Here is a 21681-nt window from a genome sequence, read left to right as displayed (position 1 = left end):
CTGTTTGACCATGCAGATTTTATGTAATTACATGATAAACAACTAACAGGTTAGATGTATAGATGATAGAAATAGAAACAAGCTTATGGTCGACTCCAAACTTTGACCATTGGTGATTGTTACAGAATATATTGTACTTTGAATAAAGGGAGTTACATGTTGTACTAGGTATATGTCAGTGAAACAACATTATATAATACAATAAAAACTAGAATCCATCCCAGTCACATCAACAATAGTCAAAAGTCTATAACATATCAAGTTTGAAATGGCTCCTGGTCATGAAAAGTTGTGATAAAGTGTATTTACACAAACCTTTCAAAAGTACAACAGCAGAAAAATCATAGACATTTTATCCATGCTTTAGCCATTGTCATACCAAGTTATATACATTTCTACTTTATTTGAATCAATATGAAAATTTCCATTCAAAGTCTTCATTATTAGTCTAAATATACTAGACCTTTGGAGCCATATTAGGTAAAACTCCATTGATGTAGAAAAATTGTTTTGCTGGTTGAATGCTTTGAATGGATATTGTGCTTCTTGAAAGTGTCACGTTCTAGACAGCTTGATAGACACAGAATTCCTTATCTCTTTTCCTCTCTCCAGCTATAGGAAATTGAAAAAAGAAAATATGTCAACATCTTCCGTGATAAATTAATGATATTTTTCATAGAACTTACAGTATTAAGGGACATAATTGAGGCAGAATCATTGTTATTTAACAAAAACAATGGTCATTTACGTTATCAGTAATGATAGTCATAACAATTAAGAAATAATTCCTTTGTGTCATGCTCTATGCTCATTTTAACATGGGTAGGCATTATATTTGTCCATATTTTACACTGAGCGTTAGCGAGGTGTAAAATGTGGTCAAATATAATGCCTACCCATGTTAAAATGAGCATAGAGCATGACACGAAGGAATTATTTCGATTCTAATAGGACATATAGAGTAATTTTATAGGTGGAACTTACGAAAATACCGTAAAAATGTTCAAGCTTTTCCCGGTTTTTTTTCGGAGGAGTCTGTGCATTACATTTCATATTTGATAAGTTTGAAAACTACAAGCAGGGTAAATATATGTTGTTTTATAAAAAGTATATAATAAAAGTTTATTCCTGCTGCTTAAATGTATACATTTTAAAGGAGAACGATGGAAATAACGTTTATATACACAGTAAGTTTGTGCGCATGTGTCAAACATATTTTTTATGCTCATTAGAACACGGCTTTGTTTACAAAGCGTAATAAGGACGTCATATTAAAATGGTCATTTACGTTATCAGTAATGATAGTCATAGAGTTGATTGTGACATGTAAAAGCTGATTTTCTATTCAATTTGGTTTGTATACAACTTTTACATCAGTAACCAAAACTAAATAGTCTCTATAATGATGACCTTAGCAACTACAAATCAATGCTTCTTAATAATTGGTACCATGCTTCTGTGTGACACATTTACTGATATGTATGCTATCTTTTTCCTGTTACAGATTACATTTTAATTATACAAATAAGGAGACGTGGTATGAATGCCAAAGAAATAACTATCAACCAGAGTTCAAATGAAGTGGATGTAAGCAATTATAGCTTCTTTTACATTAGTGCCAACAGAGATATCTTTTATGATTGTAATTTTTATTTTCCAGAGTTCCAAACAACAAACTGTTGTGAAGTTATCTGTTGTACCGTGTCCACCTGTTGTAGAAGTGTTAGTGAAGCGGCCTGATGTCAAATATCAGCTGGGATTTAGTGTACAGAATGGGGTGGTATGTAATTCAGCAAATAATTATTTTCATACTGTGTGTTTTTTTTGGAGATGAGGTACGATTGTCAGTGAGACAACTGCATCAAAGACCAAAGAATTTAAAAGTTATATTTACAGATCTACAGGTCTATAGTATATCTAATGGATTTTCCCATCCTAACAGTAATCAAAATTCAAACAAGAGCTGAGCTGGTGAAACCAATTGTTAAAGATTTATAAGACATCTATCTAATTAATGGCAAAATTGAAAACTGATAGACCACATGCTCATTGCTTATAAAAGTCCCATAGGAGAGTCCACTTGTATTTAGCAGGCTTACAGCAGAAAATGTAACAGAGTTTAAAAAATTCAATTCAAATCACAAATTCCATATTAATGTTGTGAAGAGATTTGTAAAAACAAAAAGTTGGGTACATAACCTGAAGTCAGCTGTTTAAGTATGTTGACCATTACTGATTTCAATTTATAACTCTTGCTTAAATAATTCTAAATAAATTTCAATTTGATCTGATCTATTGCAAGAAATATGGGTAGCGTGAGATTTTCTTTAATGCACATATATACACTCCCCCCCCCCTAACCAGAAACAGTGGTTTAACAGAAAAAGAAATTTAAAAATTATAATTGGTTAAACTATTATGGTTGGTTTTCAATTTATTAAAATATTTTAGATATGTAGTTTATTACGTGGAGGAATAGCTGAGCGAGGCGGTGTAAGAGTAGGACACAGAATTATAGAAATAAATAACCAAAGTGTAGTAGCAGTACCTCATGAAAAAATTGTCGCATTATTAGCTAATTCTGTAGGAGAGGTAAGTACAATTATATATTCTATATATTATATACTACATTGCTAAAATGAGGGGTTCCAATATGACTTTAAAAATGATAAAACTAACAAAAATAATGTACAGTAGCAAACAACAACAACTGAATTAAAGACTCCGGGCTTGGGACAGGCACTTCCATAATTTCACCGTGAATTTCACAGGGTTAATATTTGGAGCTTAGTCCAAGGGTCTCAAATAACCTGGTACAGTGGTGCCACTGAACAACACAAAAACAAACTACACAAAACAAGTAACAAATATCAAATATGATGAACAGTATCAAACGACAACCACTCAAAAAGTGGCTCCTGACTTGGGATAGGCATATATAGAATGTGGTAGGGTTAAAAATGTGAACCCAAAAGAGGGGTGAAAGATACCAGAGGGAATTACAACTTGCCTATAATCTGGAATGGTTGTGTTTAACAAAACAACCTATTAAACTTAGTTAAAAAGTGTTTTACTCATCAGATTGATACATACAAGTACAAATACAACTAACAAAAACACAAACGAAATAAAGTACAGATCTAACACTACTTGCAGTTGAGGAAAGCTAGTTCAACGCAATAATGACTTATAATGAAATCATGTATCTTAAGACTAAAATATCATTCAGTACACATCCAACCTCCCATGGATTAAGTGTTAAGATGCCATTGATATAAATAAACAGGAGCTTGGGCAATAATTGATCTGTTCTCATTGATCCCTAAATTCATGATACAAAGGAAAAGATAATAATGCAAAAATATTGTATGAAGATAAAATTTATGACATTAATTGTTGTATTTCTACTTTCAGATTCACATGAAGACAATGCCTACATCTATATTTAGACTGTTGACTGGACAAGAAACCCCACATTATATGTAGTTCATATTATGTCATTTAAACAACCATTTTTTATTTCATTTAAGTTCATATTTTGTCATTAAAAACCAACCATTTTTAAAATATTTCATTCACTTTGTTGTCACAAAATATCATGAAGTTGATAGATGGTAGATCCTTTAATTTCCACTGGATTTGCTATAAATTAAAGCTTCTTTTGAGTAGGCACATTAATATCAGATGAAATTCAAGTTATATTTCAGTTTATATCATATGGTATGATTTTAAAGAATGTGACATGTGAGATTATGTAAGATTATCTAGTTTACTGGATATATATATTAAAATAGCTGTGAATTGCAGTTTTGATATTTTTAGCAAATGAGTGCAGCAAACTAGCTACAAAAGCTTCCTATTGTTTTGAGCTGATAATATTTCAAAGTTCAATTAAAGGAAAATCTGGTTATTCAATGATTAAGTTGATTTGGTGTGATTTTCATCGTCAATACAAAAGAGTTTTTTGGTTTTTTTTTATATTCCAATCTTAGAATTGCATATATACAAGTTACTCAAATTACAGAATATTCATGTTTACCAGCAAAAAATTTATATTTCTTTCTTGATGCTAAAACAGATACATTTAACGTATGTTATACCTTTAAAATTTATCCCTCAACCTATCAAAACTTCATGATATTTTTTGTGACATTTCTATGATCTGAACAGTTGATATGATGTGTTCTGTTGAATATTTGATGAGGTTTGAGAGTGAATAGTTTCTAGTTTATCTGAATTTAGAAATTTATAAACCAAGCCAACTCAGATTTCCCCCCTCAAAATGATCTGGTCACAAGTCATCCTAGATCACCACCAACATTAAGTTTGTCAGTAAATATTATGATTGTGCTATGGTATGTTCCCTGATATAGATAATAAAAAAGCAGGTTAAACGTTATCTACAAATCTTATAATTATGGGAATTCATGAAGAATTTTTTGGAAGCTTTAAAAGTTTAATCATAGAATATTGATTGTTTATATATATGAACTCAAGCAATCCGTGAAATTGAAACTTCCTGAAACATAAGTCATGATGGCACACCAATTTATTCTAAACAAAGACTGCAGTATTTTTTGACAGCATTGAAATACCTCCACTCTGACAAGGCTTTAATGATGTGTTTTCAGTTACTTCTTTGCTTTCATGCTGGCCACAACTGTCATGGAAGCAAGACTTAGGGGTACAATTGTTTAAAGTTTGTAATTAAGTTGCACAGGCAAGACATGTCTGTGTTTGAAACAATTAACATTCATACCTATATTATCTTTGATCATCAGTCATTTTCCAGCATTGATAAGAAATAACTATGGTTGTGTTGTGTCAAATTGTTTGTTTTCTGTATATGATACAAAATAATGCTGCTTTTAATTCATATAAATCTACAAATGTATTCAAAGTTATATGATACAAATGTTTTAATGCCAAATATTGTTTTGATTTATGTATTTTTAAAGTGCTTTTGTAAAGTTTTCTATTTGTATTTTATTTTAAATAGTAAAATATTTCATTGTCATAAGTTAATTTGTAATGTATTTGATCATGTGATCACTAAGATTTCACAATGTTTACATTATTTCACTGTAAGCTTGAAATAATAACATATACTGTGAGTATTGCAATGCAATATGTGCAGCACATGGACATAAGTATTCATCAATTTTATTTACTTTATATTTCTGTACGATAAAATATGTTTTTTTCAAAAAATTATTTTTGGGTGATTTCTGAATTTTCACACAATCTTCTTTATTTTTTCTGATGATAATAACTCAATTTTGTTTTGTCTGAAAATTTGCTAAATATATTTAACTGTAAATGATATTAAGTGTAATCTCATAAGTAATGAAAGAAAACACCTGAAGACAAAACAAACCATAGAATTCTACATCTTTTAACACCTGTTTTGTTACATGCCATCCATGAATGCCTATAAAAATATGTGTTTAAATGAAATCTATTGCAAAAAAAAATGTAGATGATAATACTTATATTCATGCACTGTATATAAATGTTAAAACAGTCAAATTTAAATAAGGTGCACAATTCTCTCATTACCACAGGTAAAAAAATGGTACAGGTACCCAAAAGTAATTTCTTTTGAACATGTGGATCAGACATGTATAAAAAAAAAATTAATGAAAAAGTATTTATCCCCAGAAAAATAGATTATTACTAAGTCGTTTATAAAAAAATACAGACAAAAACTGTTTACTTACTATTAGAGAGCAACACATAAGGAATATAAGACCCTTTTTGGATGAAAATTTGAGAGACTTGTGTAGATTTATTCATATGATGTTAAACATAGCTGTGAACAAACAAAAACTTTTTCAACTTTTAAATACTAATCAATGGGTTTCTGACCTGAGTATAATGTAAGATATATGTGGTAGGTAACTGCTGTAAAGCAGACTGTGATGTACAACATATGTATTAGTGTTGTCATCTTAACCATGTATTTTATATGTACTTAAAGGGACAGTTAATGGCAAATACCATAACATTGTAGATTTTGATAAAAAGCTTATTTCAATTAATGATAAAATTGAAAACTGTTAATTCAGAAGTTTTTGTGATTTTTTTTATCACAAGAATTGCAACAAAATAGGTGTTGACAAAATAAACCTGGCATTTTATGCTTATATGGCATTTTTTGTATGGAGCTTTCCTAAAATTTCAAAACACAAACTTTCACATGGGTCGATTGTTCACAATCTCAATTACAAATGCAAGCAATAACTTATGAAATTACTGTACTTTTAGTGCTTCTATATATTCATGTTTTTATTCTCAGCAGTTTACTTTTATAAAAGTGCTAACAGTAAAGAATTTGGTAAGGGAGGTAATTATTAAAATATATATGAATCAGAAAACAGAATAATTGCTGCTGAACAGCTGTCTACTGCCTGAGATAATGTTGTGTCTAATTAAAATAATATCTGTGATAAAACATATTTGTGCAATGTGATTGATATTATTTGGATTGTTAAAAGTTAAGCCATAAAAAAGTAAAGTATGTAATTAGTGCTAGCTGCAAACACTAAAAATCTATAAATCTATAAATCTTTCCTCTTTGAAATTTTAATGGTAAGTAAATTTTATATAGCTTCATTTGAATAATATGAATTAATAGAGATCTGGGATACATGTCAACGATTAAACAACCATAAAACAAATCGGCCAATTAAAACAGTTGATGGTATTCATTCGGTAACAGACATCCTCACCGTCTGACAACCCTTTAATCTCGCTATCCTGTCTCTTGACAAGATGTCGTGTGAATAAATAATCAAATGACCATACAACATAAACATATAGTATTTCTTAGCATTATTAAGTATATAAAATAAAAGTAGGATTTGAGAGTAAAGTGATCTTCCTCAGACATATTGATATACAAAACTCTCTGAACTGTCCAAAAAAATAAGTGATTTACAAAGAAATTAACCGACAAGGTTAAATTGAAGATAGTTTTATTAAGTGTATAGTGTTAATTTGATATCAAACCAAAATATAATATCGTTTTAAGATAGATTATGTTGGGAAATAATACTGTTCATCTACTTCAACAAATTTTTCAACCTCTAGAATTCTGCATTATAATCTATTGCATATGCAATTAATGTAAAAACACTTAATTAACCAGCTATAAACTAAAAACAAATATTTTATTTTATTTTCAACAAATATAAGATGTTAGCTATTATTTTATATTATGTGTAACTTTTATGTTTAATAGCAATATACTTGTATTTTTCTGTTTAATTTAATGTGATTATCTCCCTTTGTCTGTTTATATCTCTCTGAATCACAAAAATGTTTTCCATCATGTATATGTTATATTGTGATATAAATTAATATATTCTAGTCTTATGAATGTGATGTATGAATGGTCATAAAAAATTAAAACTTGAGCAGAAAATCTGATCACCGCATTGTTACACTTCATTTATTATTGATCATTCAAAGCTCCAGTATATTTTAAAAAAAATATGCTACTTTATGTATCTATTGCCAATAGTAGGTTAATAAGGTATCATATTCAGATACCTTTGTTTTGTTTAGATTTGCTTTGTGATTATTTTGATGGTTAAGAATTGCATTGTGATCCTGTCTTCAAAAAACCTCTTCATCTCGTAGCCTAATTCATGACCAGTTTAGTGATGGGAGATAAATAAAACCATTTCTATTCTTTAACATTGTAATTAAATGTTTGGTATGTTATCAGCTTATAAGTAATGCATTTTTTAAATTTTCTGTTAATATGAAAATTATATTAAAATAGACATAGAATACATTTTTGTCATATTAAAAACAAAAAGAATGAATGATACAAGTGCATAGATTAGGAATGATAAAGCAAGCACATTGTTTAAGCTTGATGAACAGAAATTCAAATGATCTTTTCGTGACTTCTACAAACAATATAAATATGGCATTGAAAATTGATACAATACATAAGTTTTTTTAGTATGAAAAGAATGAGAATGATAAAAGAAGGAAATAATTAAGTTTCTTGTGGAAAGGAAGTTATTGTTGGCTTATACATATACCTTATGATCAAAATATAAAATAGCAAGAGATTTTTTAATACTACAATGTTCCAGTATGTTATAGTGATAGTAACATAAAGATACATTTCTGACATATGTGTAACATTCCAGGGATGCTTTAAGTGTGTTTGTGTGGTGAATGCTTGGATTGTGCTATTATTTAACATGTTTTATCTTTTGAAATAAAGTCGATTGTCAAATTGCAATTTTTGTTTGAATTCTATAAGTACTTTGTTGTATTTTGAAAGTGAGATTTTAATATCACTCAGTGTTTGTATATAAAAACAATAATGTTGATGACTGTCAATGAATTAAGTTCTCTGAACAGCCTTCAACATTGTCCAAAACTCATACTGTACGGGACACTATCAATACACATACCTCGATTTTCTAGCCATAAAACCAGGTTCAACCAACTCTTTTTCCTGAAAATGACCTGTATCAATTCAGGAAAATATGGCAGCTGATATCTATAGTCTGTTTCTATGTATGTTGACGTTTTCTTCTGTTGTAGTTAAGTGTTTCTGTTGTTCCGTTGTTTTCCATCGCTAGTAGTTGATGTGTTTCCCGAGCTTTTCACGTTTATTACTTGGATTTGTTTTTGTTTAATAGAATTATGACTATTGATTTTTGATACGATATTCCAGTGCTTGCATTTCCTATCATGATTTTCTTGATAGAGGGTTGCTGCTCACAAGGAAGCTATTAAACCAAGAGTTCCAAATGATGTGAAGCGATAGAAAGCTGACGAAAGCCTACCCTAACTTGGATAGTCAATAAAACGTCCAGTAACCAAAACACATCAAGCAAGGTTGGTTAACCAAGGGAACATTTTAAGATGCCTGGTGGACTTTGAGATGAGAATAAGGATAAAGCAATCCAGACATAAATAAAATTGAGAAAGGAAGTGGTGAATATGTCAAAGCGACAACCACCCGACCATAGAGCAAACAACAGCCGAAGGCAACCAATGGGTCTTCAATGTAGCGAGAATTCCAGCACCTGTAGGTGTCCTTCAGCTGGCCCCTAAAAATATGCATAATAGTACAGTGATAATGGACGTCATACTAAGCTCCGAATAATACACAAGAAACTAAAATTTTAAATCATACAAGACTAACAAAGGCCAGAGGCTCCTGACTTGGGACAGGCGCAAAATTGCTGCGGGGTTAAACATGTTTATGAAATCTCAACCCTCCCCCTATACCTCTAGCCAATGTAGAAAAGTAAAAGAATAACAATACGCACATTAAAATTCAGTTCAAGAGAAGTCCGAGTCCGATGTCAAAAGATGTAACAAAAGAAAATAAATAAAATGACAATAATACATAAATAACAACAGACTACTAGCAGTTAACTGACATGCCAGCTCCAGACCTCAATTGAACTGATTGAAAGATTATGTCTTCATCATATGAATATCAGGTACAATCCCTCTCGTTAGGGGTTTAGTATCATACTATCATAAAATATGAGAAGAACATAACCTGTGTCATGCCAACAACTGGTTTTTTAGCTCACCTGGCCCGAAGGGCCAAGTGAGCTTTTCTCATCACTTGGCGTCCGGCGTCCGTCGTCGTCCTTCGTCGTCCGTCGTCGTCGTCGTCCGTCGTCGTTAACTTTTACAAAAATCTTCTCCTCTGAAACTACTGGGCCAAATCAAACCAAACTTGGCCACAATCATCATTGGGGTATCTAGTTTAAAAAATGTGTGGCGTGACCCGGTCAACCAACCAAGATGGACGCCACGGCTAAAAATAGAACATAGGGGTAAAATGCAGTTTTTGGCTTATAACTCAAAAACCAAAGCATTTAGAGCAAATCTGACAGGGGTAAAAATGTTTATCAGGTCAAGATCTATCTGCCCTGAAATTTTCAGATGAATCGGTCAATCTGTTGTTGGGTTGCTGCCCCTGAATTGGTAATTTTGAAGAAATTTTGCTGTTTTTGGTTATTATCTTGAATATTATTATAGTTAGAGATAAACTGTAAACAGCCATAATGTTCAGCAAAGTAAGATCTACAAATAAGTCAACATGACCAAAATGGTCAGTTGACCCCTTAAGGAGTTATTGCCCTTTATAGTCAATTTTTAACAATTTTCATTAATTTGGTAAATTTATGTAAATTTTTACCAAATATAGTTCTCTGTTACTAATGGGCAAAGTTCATGATAGATATAATTGTAAGAAGCAAAATCGTTCAGTAAAGTAAGAACTTCAAACACATCACCATCACCAAAATACAATTTTGTCATGAATCCATTTGTGTCCTTTGTTTAATATGCACATAGACCAAGGTGAGCGACACAGGCTCTTTAGAGCCTCTAGTTTTAAAAACCACAATCAATATGCATCGCGTTGAATAGAAGCTTTTTATAAAGCGGAAAGAAATTAAATTGAGAAAAGAAACAAAAAATGTTTCATAAAAGAAATAGAGAACGACAAAGAAATAACTGGCACAGGGACACATAATTTCATGTAAAGCAGCAAGGATACAACTGGCCCACTGTTTATAGTTAGAAATACTGGGGCTAAATCGAGTTAGATAGAGGGAGTTCGTCATATGCCTATGCTCCCCAGAGGAGCCAAGGATCTAAAAGTAAGTATACTCAAACGGCCATGCATGTACATCTTACAATGCTGGGTACATTTAACCAATACATATATTTACTGAAATAATCACCTAATCATTAAATAGTTAGAGTCAAATTACATATATTTGGTCATTAGCTTGACATGGTAACATATGAACTGTTTTCGGATCTGTCAGATCGTCAGATCATTGGTTTCGATACATCTGCTGGTGGACTGTCAGTCCCCGAGGGTATCATCAGCTAAGTAGTCGGTCCCTCAGTACTGACATGATTTTTAAAACAAGCTTTACTAAAATTGTCCGTTAATAAATTTTGAAATTATTGAAACTAAGGTTTCAACTCCTCAGGCAAAGTTGGCTTTAGACAAATTTGGCTATTTATTTTAGGTATTTTTGACATGTAGCTCTTCAACGATTTTTGGTACTTATATATCTTTGGATTTCAAATGTTTGGCTTTGAACGTTCCTGATGAAGGTATATCCAGAAAAGCGCTTCCGACGCAAGAAATTATTAAACGTGTTGTTTTCCAATTTTTAAAGTCTTTTGTGAAGTATCACTAAACAGAATGGCTTCATGGTTGGTCAGTACGTTTACAGTGATGAGTGGTTACATGTGATGACGTTCCGAATCTGTAACACAATCATTCATATTTCTAATGATGACATTAGGTGCAAACTTCTTAGTAGAAATTTCAAGCCATGAACAATGGGTAATCGAATGGTATGTCAAACTTTGAATCTACAGATAATAGTTCTACTGATTTTGTTAAAGGCAATTCAGTATCTGCTGAGATACAATATGTGTGTGGCTTGCATTTAAAATTCTAAAGGCCAATTTTTATCCTTCATGAACTTAAATTACTCCTTTGGTCTCATAGTTTTCAAAGATTTTTTTAAAAATTTACGAGGGAAGCCAAGTGACTACAAAAGCCAATTTTCAGCAGAAAATTCACTACACAATCTACACTTCCCAATGAGCATGTAAAACAACATACATGTATACAAACTGACCTGTAAAACACATCTTCGCTATTATTTATATGTATGTAATAATAGTACTATTACTGAATTTCAGAAGAAACATATATACCGAAATATTATACAAAATACCATTTTTTATGGTAAACTATAGGCATAACTAGTAAATAGTAAATGTGAAAAACATCAAATCCACTCTGATTTTGTTAAATGTATTTTTATTTGTATCAATCTGATGAGTTACATAAGCCTTTTTCAACTGATTTTTATAGTTGGTTCTTATGTTATACATGTACTGTTACACCACTGTCAAAGGTTAGGGAGGGTTGTGATCCAGCTAACAGGTTTATTTACTCAGCCACATTCAGTATGTATGTGCTTGTCCCAAATCAGGAGCCTGGTATTCAGTGGTTGTTGTTTGTTGATGTGTTACACATTTGTTTTCCGTTCTTGTTAATAAATTAGGCCATTAGTTTTCTCGTTTGAATTGTTTTTCATTTGTCATTTCTTGGCCTTTTATAGCTGTCTATATGGTATGGGCTTTACTCACTATTGAAGGCCGTACAGTGACCTATAGTTGTGAATTTGTGTCATTTTATCTCTTGTGGACACTTGTATCAATGACAATCATACCACAAATTTTTTTAACTACTTCATTTTAATAGATTTGGTCAAGCAGTATTATCATGGAAACCCATATTTTATCAGTAACTAGGCCATTTCTTGTTCAACTTATGTCAAAACCATAAAAATCTAACTGTCCCTAAATTTCATGGTCCATGACATTGCCTTGATATTTCAAAAGATTTGTTCAAGCTGTACTTGAAACCTGGAGTGGAAATTACAGTACTAACAGAAGTACATAGGGATGGATGGACATGTGCATCACTATACGTATACCACTCTTTATAGCAGGGGTATTAACAAAGTTTATGTCAAATAAATTTTATATACAAGTCTATTCACATAAAAATATAAATTAGTCTTAATTAAAAACAAGGTTCCAACATGATTGTGTTGGATAAAACCAGCAATTTTTTTATATGTGTGCATGCACAACAAATTTCTTATGACAGGGGTCTAAATACAGCACCAACAGCATTTTCCAAAAGACCCAAAAAGTGAAAAAGTATATTTTAACAAAACACATTTGACTTCAGCAGGTTCAACAACGCATATTCTTAAACCCTGCTGACTGCCATTTGAAAATGCCAAAAACGCTCACTAGATAATTAGAGGAATTTTATATACAGAATGTTTTGTCAGCCTTTGTATCACCATCACTGCTGGTTCTCTAATGGATAAAATCTATTGCAGAGTCATCACTGGTTCAGACATACTTATATATAAAATATATATAATATTGCCTTAACTTCTTTCCCTCAAATATATAGGGTTAACAAAACAAATGTTTGATTTGTTTTAAATTTGTCATTTCATGCCTTTTATGGCCGACTATTCAGTATGGGTTTTGCTCATTGTTGAAGGCCATACCAAGACATTTGGTTGTTTATTTTAGGGTCATTTGGTGTCTTGTGGAGAGTTGAGCCTAAATGGCAATCATACCACATCTGATTTTTATCAATAACTCTGACAGCTTGAAGGACATAGGATCATACATTCGTCTTCTTTCACCTAAACATATTTAACCTTTAACTCCTTAAAGAAAAACACAACACAAACTTATGTTTGTTGACTAGCTCAAGTACAGCATATTGTGAGCTGCCATTTAATAAGACAAATTATCAATATAAACATACATTATACAATATGAATTCAATAACTTGTACCAGTACTAGAGAAATAATGTCATGTCAACCTTTTGCATTTGAATAACTATATGTATACCCTATACGCTTATATCTATTATAAGGCATAAATGAATACAATATATATATAGTGTTGCCTATATCCCAGCAAGCATAGTGGACGACGGAATTTATTAAATAATTATATAAATGTGTCTTAATATATAAATATATGAAAAAAACAATAACCACAATTATTCCTAATAACAAAAACCTTGAAATATACTATTAGGTACAACTTAGCTAGTAAAGTAGACCTTATACTAACAAGAGATATAATATGGTTGACATGAATGTAAACTGAATAACTGAAAAAGTGAATAACTCGATCATCAACGACCTCGCCGGCCAGGAACAACCAAACAAACCCAATAATGGGATAACTGGAAACCTGGGTCCGACCCATCGGTGCATAAACAGTCATATATGCTCCGACCCAATGCGACAAGTCGTCTCACGAGACATACTCGGACGAATATTGTTTTGTTTTGTTTGTAAATATGTAAGTAAAAACATCCCTAAAAATACAATGTTCAAAGTTCAAGTTAGAAATAAAATACATAAAGATGTCACTTTACAACTAAAATATTTTGGTGCTAAAATTCCTACGCCTACATGAACATGTATAACACATACACAAGAAAACAATCAATTCCTGTTATACTTTTATGACTAGGGAATTATTATACATACAGTATACATGAATACAACTCATAAGCATAAACATATACACATAAAGAAAATCATTATAATGATAATTAATGAAGTATTTAAAACCAGATAAAATCAATATGTAGTGGAAAAATGTTTTGTAACTATTTGCTTGGAAGAACTGTCTCAAGAGTTATACTTTGGACACTATAATAAAGGAGAACTATTCAAAACAAAATACATGATCATGTAAAAGTTAGAGTATATAAAAAGAAACTTGACACTCTGGGTAGAGTGAAGCTAGGTTTTCAAAATATTTCCAACCATAATTCTATGAAACACAAGCATAATTTAATTATAAGGCATCATGCTACAAAATACCTTAACACAACACTTTTAATTGGCAGAGAAAACAAGTGTATCTTTTTGGTTGGGGTTCAAAAGTGTAAAGAAAAGAAGTTCAAGCCTCAGAAGCCAACTTTCTGAAAATCCATTTTTTTATACATGACCCAAAGACTGAAAATAAAAATCCTATTTTTGTCAAGTAAACAAATACCAATTCCTAATATGCAGCTATATACATTGGAAAACTTTGAATTCATTCTGAAATTATTAATCCTTTCACTGTTGGTACACTTTTTTTCTTTTGCTTTTTCAAGATTTTCTAATCTAAAGCTTACTAGGGAACGTTAATAAAAGTAATGAATTTATCATGTCAAATCTGCAATTTGAATTTAAATTAAAAATTGTCAACTTTTTTCATCATTTATTAAAAACAAATTTTTTAAAGTATATATGAGGTTTATAATTTAAAATTGTTAAAAGAAATATTAAGAGTTTCAATTTTCACTTAAAACTACTACATAACAAAATAATTTCTAGTAAAATCTATTTGGTGCCATGAGTAATTATTTTATTTCAAGGATTTTTCCAGACCACAAATATTAATTAACAAACTGATATGATTGCAAAGTCTGTTCTTATGAATTCATTAACTTAATTTATAAGAACCGATGATTCTACCCCATCCTCTGACAATTTAATCTAAACAAAAAGTAATTTATTGTATTTAACATTTAAATAAATTTATTAAAAATAAAAAACCCAAAGTTTGCTTACAAGCTATTTATTCACCTAGGCTAGTCAATTCAAATATGTAATAATACATGTACCTTCATGTGCTACATTAATAGATGAGCAGTCAAATATTAGACAATTACTGGACCTTTAGGTTTCTTGGATATTTCCATGTAATGGAAAGACTTACTGAACTTTTTAGTCATAAAATATAAACACAAGGGGAGGTTTGTAATAAAAAAAAAACTTGGAATATCATCTCTACATGTTAAGTGTGTTTTGAGTTAAATTTGTGTAACAACATATTGTCACGATTTCAGTAAAAGAAACGTCATTTTTGGATGCATATTTATCTTATTTAGAACAATTCCATTGGTGGTTTCTTCAAATTGGCACAAATAATCTTTAAACATATTCAAGCCTAATGTGATTTTTAAAAAGAGAGGTCCGTGAATTCATTTTCATGTTAAATCAGTCAAAAAATGGGTCTTTCCCTTATATGTAAATATTTGACATGGCTAAAAGTAACATTTGACAGTAGCAAAGTCATTACCTCCCCTGTTAATGTATCATATGCCCTTCACAGCAAATTTATATCGTTCTCCCTATAGACCTTGAGGAACCTTAGCTTCCAAAAAATGCGTTTAGTTATCATTTAAAGGTGCATAAACTAAAATTAATAAAGTATTTTACCCTTATAACAATACTTGATCGTGTGTTGTAGTAATTTATTAGAATGATCTACTAAATGGTGAAGTGATAATTTGCACGTCACAATGTCAACAAGGGGAGTAATTATAAATAGAAAATGAGAGTTGGTATGCAAGTAAACTTTAAAAAGAATGTTAAATAAAATTTGTTTAATATTGTTTAATCAAATTTTGCAGAGGTACATGCTTCCAATTGGCTTCCCTCAGAGTAACGTACTTCTAATTGGGACCTTTCTGCCAGGGGTACTGCTTCTAATTAGCTTTAGCAGACAGAGGTATATATGTACTGCTTCCAATCAGCTTCACAACAAGACAGAGGGTGTGCTCCAAATTAGCTTCACTAAGAGGTACATACTTCCAATTGGCTTCGCTCAGACAACCATACTACTTCCAGTGTTGTAATGGTATGGATTTGCAAGTCTACACTACTTCTATTGTTGAAATGGTACATAATTCCAATTAATTGTCGTCCAAATTTGCAAAAACATATTTTATTTAACATTCTTAATCCAGTTCACTGTCATACCTTCACTCACTCTCTATTTGTAATTTCTTCTTATGGTGACAAATTGTGAAGAACACATCATCACTTAGGAATTTTTTGCTCTTCTGTAGTTTTAATCCTGATCAGGGTAACCAAAACTTGTCTATCTTATTAAATTACTGCAGCAATCCCTCAGGTGTTGCTGAAACCTTAAATTCTGTTTTAATGTAACTCAACTTTACATATATATACCTGAGGCATGAACTTTAGGGATTAAATATTGGAGATTTGAATTGGAGATATTGATGGACAAATAGATCCATATATTGGATAATTACGAATTAAAGAAAGAAAAATCTTATTTTACAGGTCAGTTTAGCAAACTTTTTTTAGGGGTTTGAAAAAAACATCTTAGAGTAAAGAGATAGCCTTTAAAAGACTCAAATGAACAAGATATATGTCTACAATGATGTTATTTTTTTACCTAAAGTAAATTTATGCAATTAATTTTAAATGAAAATGGAAACTACGAATTTACTTATTGAGGTTAGGTTAGAACCAAATGCATAAAAATGTTCCTCAAAAGATGAAGTTAAAATCAACATCAGGAAACCTCTCATTCATTTTCCAATTAACAATAACTTTCGAAATTTATACTTTTTTGTAAATTCATTATTCAAAATAAGCCTAGCATGCTGTTAAGATAAAAAATATGGAAATTTTCATTCCTACTACTTTTGCAGTCAGGATTCTACAATGTCAAAATTATCTCCCCTTATTTTTCATCATAAAATTTAAAGCCTATTTATTGACATTTACTGAAATCAAATCAGACAACCTTTGCATTAGCTGATTATTGTATACCCCTACCCGTTTAAATTCATTTTTTTAGATCAAAGAAACAATTGTTTATCATTTAATGACTTTCTTTACAGTTATCCAATTTGCAGAGGACGGGCATTGACCAGCATATATATTAACTGTTCTGCTAAGTTTTAAAACAAGGTGTTTGATGAATCAAGTTTGATTTAGGCCTATTTTAAGACTTGAGGCAAAATATTTCCTGTAAAATTCCTACACTGGCATAGGTTCTTTTTAATAAGGGGAGATAATCACAAATTCTGACAACCAAGTTGATTTTATCCCATTTCACCATATACTAATAGGGGGCTTGTTGTTTTATGTACATGTATTAAATAAAATAGGGGTGCTTCTAAACAGTTGTAATTTTGTCCACCAAATTAAAAGCAATTTTGCCATAAATAATTCTTTCTGGATGGAAAAGTTACAATAGCATACCACAAAGTTAGGAAATGGTCCAAGGCGATGCATGACTAAAAATAAATTCAGGTCAATTTAGGCTGTAACACACATTTACATATAAAAGTGCATATAGAAGATTTAGGAAAGAGTAATTTGTTTCTTTTTGGTTATTTCTATGCTTAATTGTCATATATTTGAACCACTAACTATCCAACAGAAGAAGAAAAAAGTTTCATATGAATTCAATAATATACAAAATTTTACATTACATTTAGTACACAAATTATTGTTTTACAGAAACTTTTATTTTACATTCCTTGAAAGTAAGATGTTTCATCAACATTCTACTATTTTTTTGGATTTGGCATAACTCAATGCATGAAAAATTAAATAAATGCTTTGTAAAACAGTTCATTTACTCTGGTAGTGCTAAAATTACAATAGTTTTACAGTTTAATCCATAAAAAAAAATGCATATGATACAAGAAGAAGTATGCAAGATTTATATGAACTGTTCATATTGGAAACTGTTTGGTAGAGTTAGAAAGACCCAAAAGGAAATATGGTCACTCTTGGTCTTCTTCAGACAAGCAGTAAAATACATGTCAAAGTAAGGTATCTGTTTGGTAGTGCATAATACTAAGGCAGGATACACAGATTGGCAGTCATGTCAGTGTCAGAATGGGGATTTTGAATCTTATGTCTTCTGAAGAGATAGCGCCCAGCTGTCAACATGTTAAGAATCTTCACAACATCTCTAATTTAGGAGTATGGAGAAATAATCACACATTTATATCCTTCAGCCACAGTAATTAATATCTGAAAAAGAATAACACTTTTCAATTTTCTGTCATATTTTCAGAAACTGTAACAGGCAACAAATAGCAATTAAACTGTGAATAACTTTATTTCTTTATTGAAATTTTTGAAAAGCACTTTACGCCAGTATGGGCAAATGGCTTAAAACATTATACAATTAAAGCAGAGAAACTTTTCAAGCAATCATACCTTTTTTTTATAACTATACGTGGGAAAACAATCCAATTAGGTACAGGAGCTTTCTGTAACAGCTAGAGTCTCGATTAGAGGAGTTGTGTTCAGAAGTTTTCTTATGATCACAAAACTTAAAATTGTGAAAGACTTCCCATAACTTCTTTCAAAATTGTCAAATTAAAATGGTGGTACATTATGGTCAACTACACATGATGGAAAACAATTTAACATAGTATGATGGTTTTCTGTCTTATCCCAGACTTTCCTGTGTCATGCTAATAAAAAATCAGCCAATCATACTTCACCCTTAGACTTCCATGAAAACCACATGTCTAGCTTTTGTCTTAAATGTCACAGGCTTAACAAAATCTAAGGGCATTTACGTGATCTGTAATTAACAAATAACAGGCTATTATTTGAACTTGGAACTATTTTAAATTATGACATTTGCATTATTTCATCTGCTTGAAATTTAAAATAAATTCCATGGTTATTTGGTATTATAATTTTTGAGCGGTTCTTAAGTTCATAAACCTATGCAATGGTTCTTTCTTACCTCAAAAGTCACTCCAATAATAATTCCAAAACTCTATCCATACTAAAAAGCAGTAATTATTGCTAGCCTGAAAAGTAAAATGTTTAGGAAAATCAAAAGTTCTCACAAAATATATAAAATCAGTGTAGGAATATGGTTTGTATATGATTGTGGATTTCCTTATTTTCTTGGGCACTAACTCATTTTAGATTGAGGAACAATGGTATTTTTGTTGGTACTTTATTTCGTGGTTTAACCAAAGTCTGCATACATTAGTTGTTGCAATAACATGTCTAATCAGTTCAATTTTTTAGAACCTTCAGCCAACAAAAAAAAATATTTTACTCTTACACTTTTAAGCCTGAGTTAAGTGCATGTTTTTTGTCCCCTGTAAACTTATTTCATGTTGATAAAATTTGTTTAAATAGAGGAATTATATACAGACTTGTATATTAAGACCTCTTAACACACTGATAAAATATCTATGTTTGTGTGTTGCACTTTTTAATTGTAAATGTGCAAAATTACAAAACTGGGTGTTGCCTTATAGATCATCCATATATATGTACTTGTATTTAAGATATGTTATACCACAAGTCTTACTCCCCTTCATGAAAACATTGGCACTGTTTTATAACCTAAAAAGGAATTAAAATTGACACAAATTATATATTTTACAAATTTGTTAAATTGCCAGCCTAAATTTTTCTTAATCTATTCTGTATTCTGATTGCATAATAGTGAGTTATCTCCCACTGAAAGAACCATTCTTGCTGTTTATTGTACTAGTCTCCCTTAAAGTAAAAATGCTATCAGGATTGACTTTTCATGTTATAAAATTTTATTCATGTACCTGAAAAACATTTATCAAACTGATAAATATCTATTTTAATGTGTTGTATATGTGCAAAATAACAAAAATGTATGTTGCCTTATAGATAATCCTTATAGACTATCACTTTTTTCCAGATAATGTGCAGAATTAATTGGCTTGAATATACTTGCATTATTTCTTTCATGACAAAGCCTCAGACTTGGTTGAAGATCAATGTAATAATTAATCTTCTTTCCAGCTGCTATCCTTGCTGTTTGATTGCTTAGATGGCAAAGCCTTGGACTTGGTTGAAGATCTAATTCATCTTCCATCCAGTTGATACCCATCTGCCATCTTGACTGAAACTTGGGACTGGCTGGCTACAGGAACATAAACTAAAATTATAAATTAGTTTATATTTATAAGACTGCTGTTGGTCAATATAAATGAAAAAGACATTCCTTCAAGCTTCATATCCTGACCTGCATCAATGGAGCCTTTTTCAGCATCTTATTTTGTGAACAAAAAAACCTTATCGCTTTTTAGTCAAATCCGGGAAAAACAATCATTTATACAACTTCCTGTTTGGTTCATACCGCCAAAAATAGAGGTCATCAGTAGTGAGCTGAGGGAGGAAAAACTTCAAAAGTTTAGAACCTTAAGTCAACAAAAAAAACCATTTGAACTCTTACAACTTTAAGCCTAGTACAAATTTTTCCCTGTAAACTTATTATATGATGATAAAATTTGTTTAAATAGAGGAATTATATACGTACTTGTATTTAAGATATATTATACCACAAGTCTTACTCCCCTTCATGAAAACATTGGCACTGTTTTATAACCTAAAAAGGAATTAAAATTGACACGAATTATATATTTGACAAATTTGTTAAATTGCCAGCCTAAATTTTTATTAATCTATTCTGTATTCTGATTGCGTAATAGTGAGTTATATCCCACTGAAAGAACCATTCTTGCTGTTTATTGTACTAGTCTCCCTTAAAGTAAAAATGCTATCAGGATTGACTTTTCATGTTATAAAATTTTATTCATGTACCTGAAAAACATTTATCAAACTGATAAATATCAATTGTAATGTGTTGTAAATGTGCAAAATAACAAAAATGTGTGTTGCCTTTTAGATAATCCTTATAGACTATCACTTTTTTCCAGATAATGTGCAGAATTAATTGGCTTGAATATACTTGCATTATTTCTTTCATGACAAAGCCTCAGACTTGGTTGAAGATCAATGTAATAATTAATCTTCTTTCCAGCTGCTATCCTTGCTGTTTGATTGCTTAGATGGCAAAGCCTTGGACTTGGTTGAAGATCTAATTCATCTTCCATCCAGTTGATACCCATCTGCCATCTTGACTGAAACTTGGGACTGGCTGGCTACAGGAACATAAACTAAAATTATAAATTAGTTTATATTTATAAGACTGCTGTTGGTCAATATAAATGAAAAAGACATTCCTTCAAGCTTCATATCCTGACCTGCATCAATGGGACCGTTTTCAGGGTATTATTTGGTGAACAATTGTAATTTTGTTGGTACTTCATTTGGTGGTTTAGCCAAAGCCTGCACACAAGTCTTTACAATGACATGGGTGTGATTAATTCAAAATTTTAGAACCTTAAGTCAACAAAAAACACCCCCATTTGACCTCAAATTTACAACTTTAAGCCTAGTGCAATTACCTTTTTTCC

General features: G+C 30.9%; 1 protein-coding gene and 1 long non-coding RNA gene across 10 annotated transcripts in view; one reads left to right on the top strand and one right to left on the bottom strand.

Moving 5' to 3' along the window:
* LOC134715144 (amyloid-beta A4 precursor protein-binding family A member 1-like) overlaps nucleotides 1-8263 on the top strand; it is a 78265-nt gene extending 70002 nt beyond the window's left edge. For all 9 annotated transcript variants that reach the window (XM_063577097.1, XM_063577096.1, XM_063577095.1 and 6 more), the window contains 3 exons: nucleotides 1661-1780; nucleotides 2452-2592; nucleotides 3415-8263. In XM_063577097.1, the coding sequence (XP_063433167.1) occupies nucleotides 1661-1780; nucleotides 2452-2592; nucleotides 3415-3486 (333 nt within the window). In that variant the 3' untranslated portion in view covers nucleotides 3487-8263. The remainder of the gene's footprint in view (nucleotides 1-1660; nucleotides 1781-2451; nucleotides 2593-3414) is intronic.
* A 5050-nt stretch (nucleotides 8264-13313) lies between these two features.
* LOC134715143 (uncharacterized) lies at nucleotides 13314-19789 on the bottom strand. The gene is made up of 3 exons (XR_010106614.1): nucleotides 19721-19789; nucleotides 19173-19239; nucleotides 13314-18442 (listed from the first exon to the last, which is right to left on the bottom strand). It is a non-coding gene; the product is annotated as an uncharacterized LOC134715143 (long non-coding RNA).
* Between the last annotated feature and the right edge of the window lie 1892 nt (nucleotides 19790-21681).

The sequence above is a fragment of the Mytilus trossulus genome, chromosome 4, assembly GCF_036588685.1.
Source record: "Mytilus trossulus isolate FHL-02 chromosome 4, PNRI_Mtr1.1.1.hap1, whole genome shotgun sequence".
In the NCBI taxonomy this organism is placed as follows: domain Eukaryota; kingdom Metazoa; phylum Mollusca; class Bivalvia; order Mytilida; family Mytilidae; genus Mytilus; species Mytilus trossulus.
Note: the sequence above shows the minus strand (reverse complement) of the source record. Positions and strands in the feature narration are given on the sequence as shown.